Here is a 20706-nt window from a genome sequence, read left to right on the forward strand (position 1 = left end):
TAGAAACCCTATTTTGTGCAAAATAATATTTTTTTACATTCACACATAACAAAGTTGTATTGCATACATTTTAAAGTGCAATTTTTTTACCTTTCAAGCCAAAAAAATGAGAAAATTGTGCTAACGTCAGATTAGAGCGATCTTGACCACATGTGAACACGAAGTTGTCACACAAAGTAGCTATTTGATTTTTTTAGATGAAGCCTCTAGTTTTGGAGTTATGAACAGTGTGACATCTTGCGTGTAGTTTGATTCTATATCTTTAAAAGTTTAACCTAAACATATTTTGCCCAGCAAACAGATACATTCAACACATCAGCAGAAATGCATCTATCTCACTATATTAATTTATCAAAGCGTATTAAACAAACCACACAGTGATACAAACATTGCATTTACCAGGCACCTAATATCAGGACAACTACTGTAGACAGTTCACTATTTCATTAAATACGAATTTGAAAAGTTTCCCTTTTTGCTTTTTTAAATTATTTGAAAGATTGAAATTGTTAAGATCCTATATTAACAGAACAGCTGTTTTTATTATTCATGTAATAAAAATGGGAAAAAAGTTATTTTTCAAGTCAATTTCTCAACATCATAAATCAGCAGAAAACATCCACTGGCTCTCTGAAATCATGATGTAAATTTAAAATCTAGTACAGAAAACAATGTTTAAAAAACACTGCAGCCACAAAATATACATGTAGTGCTTTTTCTTACCCTGGAACGGAGCCAGCTAATTGGTCGTTCCTTTGTTCCCTCCAGCAGTAGTGGAACCATAGTGTGATAATGCTCCTGTTTGGTAAGCGTACTTTTCAATCGCCTCCCTGTGACAGGAGACACAAAAACATCCATCAGTGTTTCAGCAGAATAATCTTAGCACAAGAGAAACAATCAGTTGTTCAAATCTGCAATAATGACCGAAAATGAGCAAAACTTACAAGTGGAATATGCTAAAGGCACAAGCCCACCTTAAGACATTTAGGTAAGACTAAGATAAAGACAATCAACTCTATAAAAAACTGACAGATCTGAAAACAAAGCTAAACTCATGAGGTCACTAGTGAATATTCATCTTGTGCACATCTTAATTTTATACAAAAGAGTTTAAATTTGACCATTGATCTAGAATTTCTTCATTGTAATGTTTAAACCCCTAAGAGGTTTAAATGTAAAAAATCTGGATAAATGTTGTATCAGACAATTGGACCACACTTCATTATTATTATTATTATTATAAATGAGGTGAACAATAGACATTGTTTCTGTGTTTCGTGGCTGTAGTTGTGCCCCACTTCTGCCTAAATCAAAATACTTTTTTTCTCACTCACTCTTTTTAGTGGAAGCCTGACGCCCCACAGGGCCAAAGTGCACCATCCCCAAATAAACCTCTGCACTACAGCATCTATTATGAATGAGGGGGACCGCCACAGAGGAAGGGGCTGTGTGTGTGTGTGTGTGTGAGAGAGAGAGAGAGAGAGTGAGAGAGAGAGAGAGAGAGAGAGAGAGAGAGAGAGAGAGAGAGAGATACACACTATAGAGATGTGCAATCCTAAAAACATTATAAAGAAAAGGAGTGACATCACAACATGTTTTTTCCCAACACTGTAAAGGCCGCAATCCTTCATGTATTTTCCCATCTAACTTACTCACACACATACAATTACGCACACACTATTACTATTACTAAAACCCCCTAAGCTGTTATAAAATGCACTGTAACGCCACTGCTTCGCGGGGCTTATTGCTTTTATAAAACGGTTACTTCATATGTACAGCAGGATTTCATAAAATAAAACACAAATAAGTTGTAATTATATTAGTACAAATATTACTCTTCCGCCAAACAAAGTAGTTCCTCAGAATCAAGTGTGGCTGCAACAGAGCGCAGTTCCCAAGCAACACAGATGCAGCAAAGACACAATGAAAATATGATTAAAGACTGTGGTGTTTATTTTCATCAGAATGAAGACCCAGAACTGCCTGTTTTATAATTGTCTTTTTATTATTATTGGTCGATTTATATTCTGAAGTTTAATATTTTTGTATTGTATACCACGCAAACACCACAGTACAAAAATATGACAATTCATTACAATTTATGACCCACTGCAATACAACAACACCAACACAGTACATTTTTGTTTCAACCACAAATATTGCAATACATTTCTAGAATAGTTTGACCATTGAAGCACTACAATGAGATGCTACATTGAACACTACACAATGCTATAACATTTTGAGCAGGCACAAACGGCCCACCACTCACCACCATATGAGTCTGGTTTTTGCTCAGAGACCCTGCACTCTGGTATCACCAGGAAGTGGCACAGCGATATGGAAACGTATTTTACCCCCACTGGGAAACTATCTTTCATGTTTCAGTGTGTTTATGTGCACATCCTGTCATTTTGAATATAATGCATGCCACAAACACACATGCACACACGTACACACACACACCCACCCACACTTCCCTTCTCCAGACCTAATTTCCTGCTTGTCATTATCGTTCATTCTCCCTCCTTCTGCTTATTTTGTCCAAAAGGATTCAATTTAAGAAGGGATTCATTGTACACACAAGTGCAAAGGATTAATGGATTTACAGTATTATGACACACATCGTCATATAAAATGTTTTATGTGCAAATGAAATATACTAAGCATAGATTTTTTTTTTAAGTTAATTTCACATACTGTATAGATACTAATAATAAGTACTATGGTAGTACCATGGTACAGTAGTGGTAGTTTGGCCTTTAATGATATATTTGGGCACTTACAGTACAATAAGTTGCACTTAATAATGTATGAATCTCATTACTTTAGATAACAAAACATAAGTGGTATCTGCAAACAAATGATGCTAAACCATTTCACAGAACTATTGTCACTCTTTACAGTAGCAATTCAACCTTGGCTGGATAACCAATAATTGTAAAGTCTTTTTTATATGGCTGTATACCTTCAGTCTGCCGTTTTTTTCTCTTTTTCCCCTAGACGTTCATGTCACGTTCATGATATGTGAAGCAAGAGCTGATGACTTTACCAGATTTATTAGTCTGGCGTCAACATTAAAACCCCTGAGAATCTGTGCGCGCATGTGCATGCGGATTTTATTACTACTAATGAAATTCCATTAAAGCTTGTAACTAAATACACGAGTGATAACGGCAGACCAGGCAATTTATCATTTCACAGTTTAATGACACTTGAGTGCTTTATAGCTGTTGTGTTGAATCAGTCTGGGACCTGACAAAAAGTAAAGCTGAGGTTTGTGTTGTGTAATAAAAACACAATAAATAAGTTTGCGTAAAATTGCATGGACAGGAAATTTGATTCTGCTGCTCAAAACGTGCTTACGCGATTAATACAAAACAATGTTATTTTAAATGTTAAAGATGTTGGTTGCGTTAATGTGGAAAAACAATTACACATGTGGGAGTGTTTGTAATGGTATAAATTAATCCAATGTGAGGAACAGCTATTCGTTAGATGTAAAAATAGATTCGATCAAAGATATATTACATAACAAGACATATCACAGCTATTACTATGAATGGGGCAAAATGCAATGCTGGTGACGGAAGTCCCGCCTTTCACTTAAAAGAATCATCAGTTGATAAAGACGGACATCAACCTGTCCTGTGTGCATGCGCAGCAGATGAAAGACTGTCTTTTCAGCCAATTTAAGGGGACATTAATTGAAAGAGATTTTACTTTTTCCATGTTTAAGTGCAATAATTGGGTCCCCAGTGCTTCTATCAACCTAGAAAATGAGAGAAAGATCAACCCAGTAACTTGGTTTTGGTAAACCATTCTCTGCTAGCATGTAAAAAAATAGGTCATTGAAATTTGGCTCCCCTTGTGATGTCAAAAGTGGATAATACCGGCCCTTAATCTGCACTATCCAACCACAGCACTGCCATTTAGTGCAGAGATCAGCTCATTTGCATTTAAAATGACACACCCAGAAATGGCACATTTTTGCTTACACCTACAAAGTGTCAATTTTAACATGTTATAATAAATTATCTATATGGTATTTTGAGCTGGACCTTCACATACGTACTCTGGTGACACCAAAGACTTATTTGACATCTTAAAAAAGTTTTGTGAAATGTCCCCTTTGAAAAACACAAGTACTGGTACAGTTTAAGTTGGGAATACTGTATGTTTTTTAATTGTGACTTTAGCACGTGATTGTAAAGATATCCGACTTTCCCTATTTAACTTTTTCCCTGCCATTGACGAGTCAATTAAGAGAAAACGCATCCCTGCCAATAAAGAGTATTTCCAGCAATCCGTAATACCGCTATTATCCACCAGGTGGCTTCCGCAACGTAAAAACCCGAAAGTATCGCCCTAGGGCAAACAGCTGTATGTCCGTGTATGTTTTAAGGATCGCTCTGATTCTGATCTCTATCAAAAGTCCTTCACAAAAACTCTATTATCTCAGCTTTTTGCTCAAAATGTTGTGTTTTTGAAGAAACCCATATTTGAGAGGTGATAAATGAGAACTAATGAGGTTAGGAGAGGGTCTGTTCTTTCATTTGATATATTGTATAGGCATTAAACTTTTGTGAAAATCATGAAAAATGCTAGCGCTGGCTGGCAACTTTTTTAAAAAACGCTGGAGGGGAAAGAGTTAAGTAGATAGGACGTTTGTCTTGCATGACTGAAATAACTGCCCGGATGCAAAGATGACCGCCTAGTGCCGCGATTTCCCTAAAGAGACTTTGGTTAGATCTTGGTAATTGCATGGCTATTCCCACACACAGCAGTTTTCTCTTCTCTTCATTGAATCAATGGACAACTCAACACACACATCACCAGTCACGTCCCACATATTCCACATGTAAAGTTCAGAATCAGATGTTTCTTCACCCCCAGACAGATACATACAGGTGGGCACTGATACAAAAGTTTGTAGCGATACTGATATTCTATTTCTTTGCAATTACATCTACTGATACCGATAGTTTTGCCTTCTGCCTTCAAAGTTTTAAAATATTATGTCATTGAAGTGCAGAGCATACAAACTGCAATTCTGTTGTCACTGTTGTAATCACACAGCATGAGTTTTGATGTGTTTTATTGCCAAGATATATTCTGCCCTGATCATTGGCTGCTTTTAAACAATCAGCCGTTGTCCAACAGTGGGCAAAAATGCTTTTATCTGCTAATACCGATTATAGGCTGATATATCTGTGCATCCCTAAATAAAAGTTATTTAAAACTTTCTTGTTTTAGTTGTTTCTGCAGTGAATGTGCCGAATGTGTTGGTTCTCTCTTAACAGGGTGAAAAAGCCATGTCAGCACTCTGAGAATCAGCTGAATCTTTGCAAAAAGGTGGAAAGAGGAAAGTGAGATGGCAAGAAGAGAGAATTGGAGATTAAGAGTGTATGAGCGTAATAGAGGATGAGTGTGTGTGTGTGTGTGTGTGGGTAGATGGCTAATGCGGGTGTGATGGGGTTGAGATGGGGCGAATGAAGAGAGATTACTGACTGAGAAAATCTATAGACATTATGACCCTGCTATAATAACCTCTCTCTGTGTCTGCTCATTGGTATTGATGTGTCGTTACAGATTATCAGTTTGAGACTCTATGACGGGGGACAGGGGCTACTTTGAAAGATAGACAGTTTAAATAGCTCACTGTGACAGAGTGACATTTCATGATATTAGCCTGTTGAAACACCAGCCTGTGGTTAAAGACTCTGGGCTCTATCTTACACCCGGGGCAATGCAGCGCAATGCACGACGCAAGTGTCTTTTGCTAGTTTCCACCCTGCGCAATAATAATTTTCATGTTTAGCGCCGCGTTGTTTAAATAGCAAATGCATTTGCGCCCCCTTTTGCGCCCATGGCCGTTCTGGTCTGAAAACGAGGTGTGTTCAGGCGCATTGTTGGCGCGTTGCTATTTTAAGGCAACTAAAACAAACTACGCCATTGACCAACAAAAACCTGGTCTAAGTCTAAAGTCAATGCCGCAATATGTTTTTTTGTTATTTAAAGAGCGCATTAGTAATATGCGCCTAAACGGGGCGACAACCCGGGTTTGCTTAACACATACATGAATGCGCAGCAGCACAAACACGCTTTTAAATATGAAAGATTAAAGGATTGAATGTAAAAGATTATTATTGAGTCTCTTGGACATAAATGAGGACTAATTATGAGATGTTAGAAGGCACAAAGAGCTGCTTCACCTGCAGCCTGTTAAGTAAATAAATGCTTTGCTTTAAACAAATGCATCTGTTTTTACATGTTTTTTTTAAATGCTACCTCACGGATTTATTGTATATGATGACTCTGTACCGGTGGATATGGTGAGATGAGAAACATTTTTAAGTAATGCTTAAAAAAACTGACGCTGTCCAAGTGCTGAATCTTGCGGAGAGCCGTTTGTAAATTCTTTATCTCCTGTTTGTAACAAATAAAGTATTTTTACAGTACAAACCTTTTCTTACATACTTGGAAATTATTTTTTGATGATATTGGATAGCCATTTAAAGCAATTAAAAGCCTGCTTTTTTACTTCCGTGACTAAATGAAAACGGCTTTTAAAGGTTTTAATGAAAAAATAACAATTTCAATACAAGTGAAGAACAACACAATTATTTAACATTAATCTTAAACTGGGGATCTTCTTCCTTCGCTTAGTTTTTCAGTTTACAAAGTCGGTTATCTAAATAGGGATTAAACATAGCGCCAGCGCAACAGGCTTTAAAGGGGATGAGAGCTGAGACTCTCATTGGTTTATTGCACGTTACGCCCAAAATACTCCCATTAATCATTAAAAAAATAGGACCAACCCTTTTCGACCATGCGCTCAGCGCACAAACCATTTTTCCCGTCATTAAATTAGCAAAAGTGGATTCGGACACGCCCATTTAGACGTTGCGCTGTGCGCTTTAGACAATGCGCTTAGATCGTTAAAATAGGGCCCTCTGACATCGACAGTACCATCACCTGTATTTTATATTTATATGCTTTCATATTTTAAAGATCACATAACATGCTGTTTCTTAATCTTGAATACCTACATGTGCCCATATAAGGACTTCCACTGTACTTCATGCATTGCTTATGCAATAGATTCAGTAAAACTTTCAGAAACTTGGATTTGGCCAATTTATGAGTATTTTATAACCACCACCACCAAAAAAATATGGATTTTGACATCTTTTCCAAAATGTGTGTGGACACATTTCCAATTTTTCAAATATTTGGCCTTCAGCAGTACAGCTAAACCCGCAGACGCAGACACACAGCATTGGGTAAAGACTAATGATTGAGAGGAGCTCAGATACGCATCACCCACCTGCACAAACTGATCCCTGTTGGAATCAATAACTTCGTGTTACGGCTAAGTGAATAAGTGTGGGTTTGTGAGTGTGTGTACATGTGTGTGCATTTGGAATAGAGGAGCTGAGCTCTGGATCAATGGAGGGAACAACAGGGGTCTATTCAAGATGTCAAAATTGTTGCAGACAAACACTGAACTGGTTACGGTGCAACTCCTCATACTCAGAAAAACACTGGAATCCATCAAACAATCAAAAGCAGAACTTTGCACTGAAACTAAAGCTTTTCTGTTAAACACGCATATGCATACATGAAGCTCAATAGGAGGGCATTGCGCTTGCAGCACAAAAGATAATGGGTTTAAACCCAGGGAACACACATATACGTACCTTGTAATGCGCTGTAAGTCGCTTTGGATAAAAGCATCTGCCAAATGTGTAAATGTATGCAGGAGCACAATCATTTTAACAGATGCACATTCACATAAACACACATGGTAGCTTACAAGGGTTTGGGCAAACGGTGTCAAGAGTTCGGTGAGGACATCATCATCACACCCGTCCACACATAGCAGTCTCTCTAGATCAGGGGTGGGCATCGAGGGCCACAGTCCTGCAGAGTTTAGCTTCAACCTTAATCGAACACACCTGAATGTCATTTCCAAACAGTCCTGAAGACTTCAATTAGATCTTTCAGCTGTGTTTGATTAGGGTTGGAGCTAAACTCTGCAGGGCTGTGGCCCTCAGGACCAGGAGTTGCCCACCCCTGCTCTAGATACTGTGTTTCTTACATGAAAGACAAATACACACGTACAGTACAGGAAGGGAACTGTAGTATACAATGGGCTATACCCACACACTTTATTTATCACTAAAACTGTCCTTTAAATCACTAAAAATGTGCCCATGCAGGCCAACCTTAAGTAGATGAAATGCAAATCAGGACACTAAAAGCACAAAATTCAATTATTTGGCATTAAGTTTGGATTTTTTGAACACTGGATCAGCAATTCCACCACCCCGCCAGATTATGAGGATTTCAGCCTTGGATGAACATATTGCAGACACGCACACACATACACAAACAGTCCCACGGCACAAGAAACATATTAGGCACGGATGGACGCTCTTTCTCAAATTGCATTTTAATAACTCTTGGTACTTGTCGTGTGATACAGCGAAACCATGTCAACCCTGCTAACTTGAGGAGCTTGTCAGTGCTGGGAATAAAGTGTTTATAAGTGGAAATATAAGAAACGTGGTCAAGTATGCACAGGTGCAGGGCATACAGCGGGAGCCGAGTGCCTTTTTTAAGAAAGCTCCCTCAAGTGGCAAAGAAGTGAGCTTGTCAGCTTTACATTACATTTATATTCACATTTGTAACCCTGGACCACAAAAACAGTTATAAGGGTTAATTTTCTATAATCTGAATAAATAAGCTATGTGGTTTGTTAGGATAGGACAATATTTGGCTGAGAAACAACTATTTGAAAATCTGGAATCTGAGAGTGCAAAAAATCTAAATATTGAGAAAATGGCCTTTAAAGTTGTCCAAATTAAGTCCTTAGCGACACATATTACTAATGATAAATACATTTTTTTATATATGTCTGGTAGGAAATGTACAAAATATCTTCATGGAACATGATCTTTACTTAATATCCTAATGATTTTTGGCCTTTAAAAAAACAATAATTTTGACCTATACAATGTAATTTTGGCTACTGCTACAAATACAACCGTGCGACTTAAGAGTGGTTTTGTGGTCCAGGGTCACATTTAATGGATTAGATAATTTACTCACCACCATGTCATCCAAAATGTTGATGTCTTTCTTTGTTCAGTCGAGAAGAAATTATGTTTTTTTGAGGAAAACATTCCAGAATTTTTCTCATTTTAATAGACTTTAATGGACCCCAACACGTAACAGTTTTAATGCAGTTTAAAATTGCAGTTTCAAAGGACTCTAAATGATCCCAAACGAGGCATAAGGGTCTTATCTAGCGAAACGATTGTCATTTTTGACAAGACAAAAAAAGCACTTTTAAACCACAACTCATCTATCTCCGGTCCTGTGACGCACCAGCACGACCTCATGTAATTGAATAATGACGTCGAAAGGTCACGTGTTATATGAAACGCACATTTGACCATTTTAAACAATAAAGTGACACAAAGACATTAATTAGTATAATTCGACATACAACAACGTCAGAACGCTTCTCTTTCTCCACACTTGTAAACACTGGGGCGTAGTTTCGCATACATCATCCGTGACCTCTTGACGTGATGAGCTGGCGCGTCACAGGACTGGAGATAGACGGGAGGTTGTGGTTTAGAGGTGCATATTTTTTGTTTTTCTTGTCAGGGGTGACAATCGTTTCGCTGGATAAGACCCTTATGCCTCGTTTGGGATCGTTTAGAGTCCTTTGAAACTGCAATTTTAAACTGCATTAAAACTGTTAAGTGTTGGTGTCCATTAAAGTCTATTAAAATTAGAAAAATCCTAGAATGTTTTCCTCAAAAAACATAATTTCTTCTCAACTGAACAAAGAAAGACATCAACATTTTGGATGACGTGGTGTGTAAATTATCTGGATTTTTTTTTTAAAATTGACTAATCCTTTACGCATTTGGCAGATGCTTTTGTCTAAATTACAGTGCATTACAAGATATACATTTTTTATCACTATGCATGTTCTCTGGGTTCGAACCCATAACCTTTGTGCCAAATAATGCAAGTATTAGTGTGTGTGTGTGTGTGTGCATTTGTGCGTGTGTGTGAAAGTGAGCACAGAAGATAATCACAGCGGAGCAGAACAGATCTGTTTAAAACAGATGGTTTTAAAATTTCAGATGATGAAACTGACTTGTAAAAAGAACTGTCAAAACTTAGTGTTACCCTGTTTGACCTACATTTTAAAAATAAAAGTGCTTTATGATGCAACCATTTTTTGCCTGAAAGGTTCCATAAAGAACATTTGAGGAACCTTTTGGTTATAAGGTTCTTTGTGTTGAAAAAAAAGTTATTCAAATTATAAAAACTTAAGATGTGGTTCTTAAAGGGGACATTTCACAAGACATTTTTAAGATGTAAAATAAGCCTTTGGAGTGCCCAGAGTACGTATGTGAAGTTTTAGCTCAAAATATCATATAGATAATTTATTATAGCATGTTAAAATTACCACTTTGCTTGTGTTTTGGGGTGTGTCCTTTTAAATTGCAAATAAGCTAATTTCTGCACTAAATGTCAGTGCTGTGGTTGGATAGTGCAGATTAATGGGCGCTATTATCCCCTTCTGATATCACAGGGGAAGCCCAATTTCAATGACCTATTTTTTCACATGCTTGCAGAGAATGGTTTAACAAAACTAAGTTACTGGGTTGATCTTTTTCAAAATTTCTATGTTGATAGAAGCACTGGGGACCCAATTATAGCACTTAAAGGATTTGTCAATTTTCTTAAAAGATAAAGCCAGATAATGTACTCACCACCATGTCATCTAAAATGTTGATGTCTTTCTTTGTTCAGTCGAGAAGAAATTATGTTTTTTGAGGAAAACATTCCAGGATTTTTCTCATTTTAATGGACTTTAATGGACCCCAACACGTAACAGTTTTAATGCAGTTTAAAATTGCAGTTTCAACGTAGCTTCAAAAGACGCTAAACGATCCCAAACGAGGCATAAGTGTCTTATCTAGCGAAACGATTGTCATTTTTGGAAAGAAAAATAAAAAATATGCACTTTTAAAACACAACTTCTCTTCTTCCTCCGGCTGTGTGACGAAACAGCGCGACCTCACGTAATTGCGTAATGACATGGAAAGGTCACGTGTTACATATATGAAACGCACATTTGCGCACCATTTTAAACAATAAACTGACACAAAGACATTAATTAGTATCATTCGACATACTGTTGTGATATGTGATTTAATTATGTATTGTGACCACCGGAAGTGTTTGTAAATAACGTATGTCATGGTGATGGTTAAAAGTATTTCCGGTTGCACCTTTTGATCAGTAAAAACAGAACCAGGTGATTGAGAAGCATGAACGACTCTCTGGCGTCTTATTTTGTCACACGTAACATGGTGTCAGAAGTGAAAGAGTAAAAGACGGATTTAAAATTCGCAATATGGAAGGATTAAAACCTCCTGCAGGACTTGATTTGCGTCATGGGAACCTATCAGAAAACTGGAGAAGATTTCGACAAAGGTTTGAATTATATTCAGTGGCAAGTGGCTATGCCACGAGAACTGCAAAAGTGCAATCATCCCTTTTTCTTCATGTTGCGGGTGAAGATGCAGTTGAAGTTTATAATACTTTTACTTTTGAAAATGATGATGAAAAATATAACTTGGTGAAAATAATGGAGCAGTTTGAGACATACTGTAATCCGAAAAAGAACATTACATATGAGAGATACAAGTTTTTTACGTGTGTACAAGGAGAAATGTCGATCAGTCAATATGTAACAGAGCTGAGGAGAAAAGCTAAATCATGTGAGTTTGGAGAGTTGGAGGAATCTCTTATAAGAGACAGGCTTGTCTGTGGCATCAACTTAGACTCTTTAAGAGAGAGACTTTTAAGAGAAAGTGAAGCAACTCTTGAAAAGTGTGTGCAAATATGTATCGCGTCGGAAACGACGAAAGCACAGATGCAACAAATGCATGAGGAGAAAAAAGCGCAACTCACTATGACTGAGAGCAGACACATTGATGCAGTAAAGCAAAAACAATCGTGTAAGAATGAGTGGAAAACAAAGACCAAAACAGAGAGAGCAAGTTTCAAATGTAAAAGATGTGGAATAGAACATTTACCACGTAGTTGTCCTGCGTTTGGCAAACAGTGTAGAAATTGTGACAAAATGAATCATTTTGCAAAGATGTGCAGGTCTAAGAAAGTGCATGCTGTTGCAGGAAACGTCACAGAATTATGTGATGACTTATTTGTGGGAATAGTACAGGCACAGTCACTGAAGCACACAAAAGCATCACTTAAAGAAGAATGGACAACTGATTTAGAAATAGGAAAAACCTGTGTGAATTTTAAGCTTGATACAGGTGCACAAGCAAATGTCATTCCCTATAGCCTGTTAGAAAAAATGGGCAAAAGAAGAATGTTAAAGAACTCAAATGTTAAACTGTCTACATATACAGGAGAGAAGATCTCAGTGAAAGGTCAGTGTGACTTGGCAGTGAAATATAAGACTATGCCACTGCTTGTCAGATTTGTTGTGACAAAGAGAGAAGTAAAGCCAGTATTGGGGATTCAAACATGTGAAGAATTAAATCTTGTACAGAGAGTAATGATGATTAATGACATGGACATATTCACAGAGTATGCAGACGTGTTTGAAGGCATGGGGTGTTTAGAAGGAGAACATTCTATCAGAGTGGATGAAAACGTTACTCCAAAGGTACACCCACCAAGAAAAATACCAGTTGCCATGAGAGAAAGGCTTAAAGCTGAGCTTGAAAGAATGGAAAGAATGAAAGTGATAAAGAAAGTTGAAGAGCCCACAAAATGGGTGAATCCTTTTGTGATAGTGGAGAAGCCTAATGGCAGTCTGCGGATCTGTTTAGATCCTCGTGACCTTAATGCAGCAGTGATGAGAGAGCATTATCAATTGCCAACTGTTGATGAGATCACATGTAGATTGCCCAAAGCTAAATATTTTTCAGTGCTTGACGCCAGCTCAGGCTTTTGGCAAATTAAACTGGATGATGCTAGCTCTCGTCTTTGTACTTTTAATACACCATTTGGACGTTATCGTTTCCTTCGTCTTCCTTTTGGAATTAATTCAGCTTCAGAAGTGTTCCACAAAAAGGTACAGCAGTTATTTGAAGGTATTGATGGAGTTGAAACGTATATTGATGACATCCTTGTATGGGCTGAAACAAAAGAGCAGCATGACGACAGGCTAAGACAAGTGTTAGAAAGAGCACGTGTCAAGAATTTCAGACTAAACAAGGACAAATGCAAGATTTGTCTGGATGAAATAAAGTATCTAGGTCATATTATAACAAAGGATGGACTGAAACCTGATATGGCTAAACTAGAAGCAGTAAGAAAAATGCCAGTTCCAGAGTGTAAAAAAGATGTGTCTCGGTTTCTTGGAATGGTGACATTTCTTGCAAAATTTGTACCAAATTTGTCACAGCATACGACTGTTCTACGTGATCTTTTAAGAGATGAAGTTGAGTGGCAGTGGAAAGATGAACATCAACAGGCATTTGAGAAGTTAAAATTGATGTTAACAGAAACTCCAGTACTCCGCTATTATGATGTGAGTCTACCAGTAACTGTTTCTGTAGATGCCTCTAAAAGTGGTCTAGGAGCAGTTTTGCTTCAAGAGGATAAGCCTGTAGCATATGCTTCTCGTGCATTGACTGTGACAGAACAACGCTATGCTCAAATTGAAAAAGAAATGCTTGCAATAGTGTTTGGTGTAGAACGCTTTCATCAATTTGTTTATGGCCGAGAGATTGAAGTTCAGACAGATCACAAGCCACTTGAGATAATAATGAAAAAACCACTCAACAGAGCACCAGCTAGAATTCAAAGACTACTCATGAGACTGCAAAAGTATCAGTTGAATGTTAAGTTCCGTCCGGGAAAGGAAATGCATGTCGCTGATGCTCTGTCAAGAGCATGTTTGGCAGAAACTGAAACTTCAGAGAAAGAGGATATCACAGAAGCTCAGGTACATATGCTGCTCACAAATGTGCCTGTGTCTGAAAAGAAGTTAACAGAATTTCAGAGAGAAACAGAAAGGGATGCTACATTGATTAAGTTGTTGAAAGTTGTACAGAATGGTTGGCCAAGGAAAATGAAGAAAGTCCCTAGAGAAATTCAAAATTACTGGAATTACAGAGAAGAAATTTCTGCTGTTGATGGTATTCTTTTCAAGGGAGAGCAAATTATTGTTCCTGCTTCAATGAGAACTGACATGTTACATCGGATCCATGAAAGTCATCTAGGCATCGAAAGTTGTAGAAGAAGAGCAAGAGAGGTACTCTTTTGGCCTGGAATGTCTAAGAGTATTGAAGACATGGTAAGTCATTGTGAAGTATGCAGTGCGCATAGAAGATTTCAGACTAAAGAGCCACTACAGCCTCATAGTGTGCCAGATAGGCCTTGGCAGAAGATTGGAGTTGATTTATTCACATATAATAAAAAAGAGTATTTGATCATGGTGGATTATTTCTCAAAGTTTATTGAAGTTGATTTGCTCAAGAATGATACCAGAAGTATGACTGTCATCAAATTGCTGAAGTCACAGTTTGCAAGGTATGGGATTCCTGAGGTAGTAATTTCTGATAACGGACCGCAATTTGCTTCACAAGAGTTTCGCAAGTTCTCTAAAGAATGGGAGTTTCAGCATAAAACAACAAGCCCTCACCATGCTCAATCAAATGGAATGGTTGAAAGGGCTGTACAAACTGTGAAACGTATGTTAAAAAAGACTGAAGCAGATGAGAGAGATCCATACATTTCATTGTTAAATCTGAGAAACACACCTTTGGAAACCATAGGAGTCTCCCCTGCACAATTGCTAATGGGTCGGAGAGTGAGAACAAGGTTACCAGCATCAACTGTATTACTTAATCCTAAAACAGTTACAGCTTCAGTGAAAGAGTCATTGGAAAATCGTCAGAAAAAACAGAAGGAAAAGTTTGACTTTGGAACAAAACAGCTGCAGAAACTAACAGTAGGAGAAAATGTGAGAGTTTGGCAAAATGGTGTGTGGAATCCAGCACAAGTTACTGCTCTGGCTGAGCAACCAAGGTCTTATGTTGTGGAGACACCTGATGGACAATTGTATAGAAGGAATAGGAAATATCTAATGTCCAAGACAGGAGAATACAAAGCAAAGACTGAGGAAGTGGATCAGAGTTTAATTAATGACTGCCACGAGACAAGGGCTGTGTTGGATGATAAAGAGACTGCAAGTTCATGTACTGGTCAATTCAAAACACGAAGTGGTAGAATTGTTGCAAAGCCACAAAGACTTATTGCTGAAATGTAGTTTTGCTATTTGCATATTGGTGATTGATTAATGATACTGGATTGTTTGAAATGTTGTGATTTTATTAGTGTTAAAATATTGATGAAATTGTGTTGTGTTAATTTAAAAAAAAAAAAAAGAAGGATGTTGTGATATGTGATTTAATTATGTATTGTGACCACCGGAAGTGTTTGTAAATAACGTATGTCATGGTGATGGTTAAAAGTATTTCCGGTTGCACCTTTTGATCAGTAAAAACAGAACCAGGTGATTGAGAAGCATGAACGACTCTCTGGCGTCTTATTTTGTCACACGTAACACATACAACAACGTCAGAACGGTCCTCTTTCTCAACACTTGTAAACACTGGGGTGTCATTTCGATACGTCATCCGGAAGACGAGAAGTTCTGGTTTAAAAGTGCTCCATTAAAGGGTTCCATTAAAGTCCATTAAAATGAGAAAAATCCTGGAATGTTTTCCTCAAAAAACATAATTTCTTCTCTACTGAACAAAGACAGACATCAACATTTTGGATGAAATGGTGGTGAGTATATTATCTGGATTTTTTTTTTTAAAGAAAATTGACTAATCCTTTTTAAGTCAGATTTTCGTGATATGTCTCCTTTAAAAGAACCTATGACTGAATGGCTCTTGGAGGAACAAAACATTGTTATTTTATGGCATCACTGTGAATAACCTTTTAAGCACCTTTATTTTTAAGAGTGTAACATGCTTACATAGCACTCAGGCATAGTTTAAAAAAAAAAAAAAACCTATTTTAACCTACTTTCCCAGACCAACTGTTAATAAACTGGAATACTGACAAGCTGTTTGGAAAATAAACATCACTACATACACGGCTCTTTAGCACCACCAATATCTTTACTGTACTATAAAGCTATTACTAAAGTGAACAATTGTCAATATTTAAATGTGTTCTTATGTAAATAAATAGTGTACTTTAATTAGCTGGTTGTGTTCCCTATTGGACGTCTCTGTCTCTGATGAAGCATGCAGAATTGTGTACTATTTTGAACAGAGACCCATGCCATGTGTTGTATTATTTCTAGATGTCATATTTCAGAGCTATAAGCAGGACAGACTATAACACTGCTGGTTTATTACTGTATCTAGAAGCACTTTGTAAATAAATACAGGGCATTCAAACTTCACATGGTAATATTTTTAAAGCCACACATGTAAATGTTGATCTCTACTTTTTCCTGCCATTGTTATGAACACCTCTTAATCTCATTCAAAGCTGTCCTCGTATACACTATACAGTAGAAATCAATGGCTGTCAAATTGCCAAATTTAAAAATGCATACTGTTATAAATGCATTATCTGTATACTCTCATTGCAATTTTATAGCATAATAATACTACTAATAATAATGTTTTATACTGTATGGAACACTTAACAATACGTTGTGAATTAATAACAATTAAGTGGGTAGACAAATTTTATACAGTAGCCTAACTATATTCCGCACAGTTCATTTGTTTAACTCAATACTTTATGTATAGACACTAGACCGTAATGTAAGATGCGCTTACCGTCGGGTGAAGGATGACTGGAGCTGTCAGATATCAGTGCCACTAACAGAAGCGCAAAAGCGCGCAGCGCGCCCATGAGCCTCCAGGTTTCCAAGCCCTGGTGGATGCTCATGATGCCCGGCTCCTTATGATGAGATCTTCATCATATACCGTCCGACACACAAACTCACACAGGAGAAGAGGATGCAGGGTATTTCCTGCTATATGAATCAATCCACTGGGGAGTAAGGGGAGGGTGGTCTGGAAACCCGCTGTCAAAAAACTTTCCAAAGCCAAACGCGATGAAATCTTGCGCGCTACCGTACTGACACTGTCACGTCAAACATGCACAGTATTAACAGTGAGGCAAACTGCACATGTATACTATGAATAGATGTGGTTTGGTGGCGTGCTCTTTGTAAAGTGTTTCTATGCTGGGATCTCCACGTGTTTATCGCGCAGCTCTGCTGGGTCCTAGAGCCGTCCGATTAGTACAAGAGGCAAATGTAAACATGTGACCCTGCCTGTGAAATCCAGGCTCAAGTGTTAAGATCTAATTAGGAACCACTAAGTTTTTTTCACGTATTTTAAATAACTAATAGTCAATCATAAATATATCCAGGTTATATTTTTACTGAATGGTCTTTACATTATGCACATTAAAATGATTTTATGTACACTTTAGGGTCACAAGGGCAGTACCCTTTTAAAAATTAACCCCTTGGTACCTAAAGGGTGCATAATATCAAAAGTTTGTCTGTAAATGATTGACGTGTTTTTTTATTTTTTATTTTATCTTTTATTTCTTATGTGTTGTTGCATAGTGAAGTAAGTAAAGTAAATTCAAACAAATGACATCATGGTAAAAAATATATTAATAATCTGATTCAAGATCCGGCATGGATGAGGGAAACAGTGATTTTAGGGGGTGTGCACACCAAAACTTTTACGCCCACGGCCGGCGCATGTTTTCAATTGATTCCAATGGAAACTCTAAGTTTTTCAAATAAGCCGTCGCTCTGTGGTTTTTCCGCGCTCGGCGCTGAGCGGCGAGAGTTAAAAGAGATTCAACTTTGGGTGAAAATCTCCACTCGTCAATGTCAATTCTCACACAGCCGTCCAATCACAGTGAAGGAGGGGCGGGACAACATCTGGCAATTGGTGTTCTCCACGCGTTTTCAGCCATGTTTAAAAGTTTTTGTGTGCACAACCCCTTATAGGGCTTATTCGCAAACACCGGAAGTCGCTAGCAGCGGCCATCTTGTTGACATGACATCTGTCCTGCCCCTAGCCGCACATAGATTTGAGTCGAGGGGAGCAGTAGTCTAATGGCTCAATCTCGTCTGTATTAAGAGAAGATGAGCTTGATTATTGTGGAACAATATCAAATAGACCCAATAAAGATCCGTCCTTATTGCCAGCCGTAACTTATCCGGATATTTATAACTATATCGTTCATACAGTATCCGCATTCATCATACAAGCACTGAAGCGCCGTTCACATTATAACGATAACGATTACTATATCATCGTCCACATCACCAAACAATACGTTTATGCTAATTCGATTACGGCACTCGCGCAAATCACTTGCCTTTAATATTGCTTGTAATAAAAACTTTTGCAGATGTCCTCAACACGCTGCGTTTCGAGTAACTTAACTCTAAACAGTGAATCTAATAGTTTGTGTAATCTCTTACCTTTTGGCATAACAGTTAGTTAATGTAATAGATTAAAAAGCATTACGTAGTGTATTTTCACAGCAACTGGAGGTAATCTAATGTTATAGACCTCAGCAATGAGCTTCACTGTCATTTTAAGTGGCCGTGCACTTGAAGTTCAAATAGATTTTAATGCTATCAATGGTTTATCCTTCATCAGGTGGGAAAAATCGCTCAGAAAGTGATCCCAATGATGTCGTTCATTATATCTGTATCGTTATAGTTTTGGTGTGAGCTCCGCTATTCTGTTTAATATAAAACGATTTTCAAAACTATGTGAACGGCCCTTAATTCCCTACCTAGTATCAATGCCAGACCTATTATTATGTTCATATTAATACTAATTTAATAACACTCTCAATTTATGGCAGCTTATTTGAAAGAGCAGTTTCAGCCACTGCTTACAGCTAACCATATGTGATCAAATTATGGGGACAGACTTTACTGTGAGCATATATCCCTAACGTTACCTGGGGTAAAATGATGGGGACAGACTTTGCTGTTGGGAGTCTCTCCTTCGCTGGTTCAACTTCTCTCATTTCATGTTTTCTGACAGTCGGTATCGCATAAAAAGTAATTCCGGGGTCTTTTTGCTGTTGTTAGAACATCCGTGTATTACACCACACACCATCGCGCGGTTTTAAAAAAAATTACACCGATAATACCATGCATAATACCCACGCTGCCTCGCTTGTCAATTGACAGACTGACAGTTTTATGTCAACAATATGGCCGCCGCGAACATTGATGACGTAGATCGAATAAGCCCTATAGTTTCCAATAGAAACATGGCATTTTTCAAAGAAGCCAGCAGTTGGCCTTTTTTTGCGCTGAAAGCCGGCGCTCAGCTCTGAGGGAGCATGCACACCAAAACTTTTATGCCCGCGGCCGGCGCATGTTTTCAATTGTGTCCAATGGAAGCTCAGCGTTTTTCAAATAAGCCAGCAGCTAGCGTTTTTTCCGTGCTGAAAGCCAGCACTCTGCGTTTTTTCCGCGCTTAGCTCTGAGTGCTGAGAGTTGAAAGAGATTCAACTTTGGGTGAAAAGCTCCGCTCGTCAATGTCAGTTCTCACACGCCCGTCCAATCACATTGAAGGAGAAGCGGGACAAGTATCACAACAACCAACCGGCTCACAGCTCAAGTATCACAGCTACCAAAGTGCTCGGCTGAAGAAAGCTGGCACTCAGCTGAAAAAACAGCTGGCATTCGGTGTCCTCCAGGCATTTAAAAGTTTTGGTGTGCACAACCCCTGAGCGTGGAAAAAAAACGCCAGCTGCTGGCTTTTTCGAAAAATGCTGTGTATGGGGTTGTGCACACCAAAACTTTTAAACGCGGCTGAAACGCCTGGAGGACGCCAAATGCCAGCTGTTTTTCAACTGAGTGCCAGTTTTCTTCAGCTGAGCGCTTTGTTAACTCTGATACTTCAGCTGTGAGCAGGTTGGAGAACTGACATTTACGAGCGGAGCTTTCCACCCAAAGTTGAATATTTTTTAACTCTCTGCGCTAAGCGCCGAGCACGGAAAAACCGCCAAGCGACGGTTTTCAGCGCGGAAGAAAACAGTTGGCTTAATTGAAAAACGGCAAGCTTCAATTGGAAACAATTGAAAACATGCACCAGCCGCAGGCGTGAAAGCTTTGAAGTGCACGCCCCTAAATAAAAAATTCAACTCTGAGTGAAAAGCTCAGCTCGTCAATGTCAGTTCTCACACGGTCGTCCAATCGCAGTGGAGGAGGGGCGGGACAAATATCGCAACAACCAACCAGCGTATCGTACAACTACTGATAAACAAAGCAGAAGAAAGCTGGCAGTCAGCTGAAAAAAGCTGGCAGTCGGAATCTGCCTGGCGTTTTCAGCCGCGTTTAAAAGCTTTGGTGTGCACACACCCTAATGTTTACACCAGTATACCGTGCAGTAGGCATTCTTCAATTTTGTGCAGTGTAATTTATATGTTCCTACTTCTTTAGTCTACTCTACGGGGAAAAGTTCTGTATTTAATATTGACTGCTACACCTATTGTATAATTTCTGAGTTTGTTTACAACTCCTTGTCTTTTTGGGGTCATTTTCTCCCCTATATCTTTTTGATATGCAGGGCACTCTAATGACAGTCTCAAGGT

General features: G+C 38.2%; 1 protein-coding gene across 2 annotated transcripts in view; it reads right to left on the bottom strand.

Moving 5' to 3' along the window:
• adam12b (ADAM metallopeptidase domain 12b) overlaps nt 1-17309 on the bottom strand; it is a 144522-nt gene extending 127213 nt beyond the window's left edge. For both annotated transcript variants that reach the window (XM_055172032.2, XM_055172031.2), the window contains exons 1-2: nt 16890-17309; nt 724-830 (exon numbers count right to left, since the gene is read on the bottom strand). In XM_055172032.2, the coding sequence (XP_055028007.2) occupies nt 724-830; nt 16890-17001 (219 nt within the window). In that variant the 5' untranslated portion in view covers nt 17002-17309. The remainder of the gene's footprint in view (nt 1-723; nt 831-16889) is intronic.
• Nucleotides 17310-20706: the final 3397 nt, after the last annotated feature.

Source organism: Misgurnus anguillicaudatus, chromosome 7 (assembly GCF_027580225.2).
Source record: "Misgurnus anguillicaudatus chromosome 7, ASM2758022v2, whole genome shotgun sequence".
In the NCBI taxonomy this organism is placed as follows: Eukaryota; Metazoa; Chordata; class Actinopteri; order Cypriniformes; family Cobitidae; genus Misgurnus; species Misgurnus anguillicaudatus.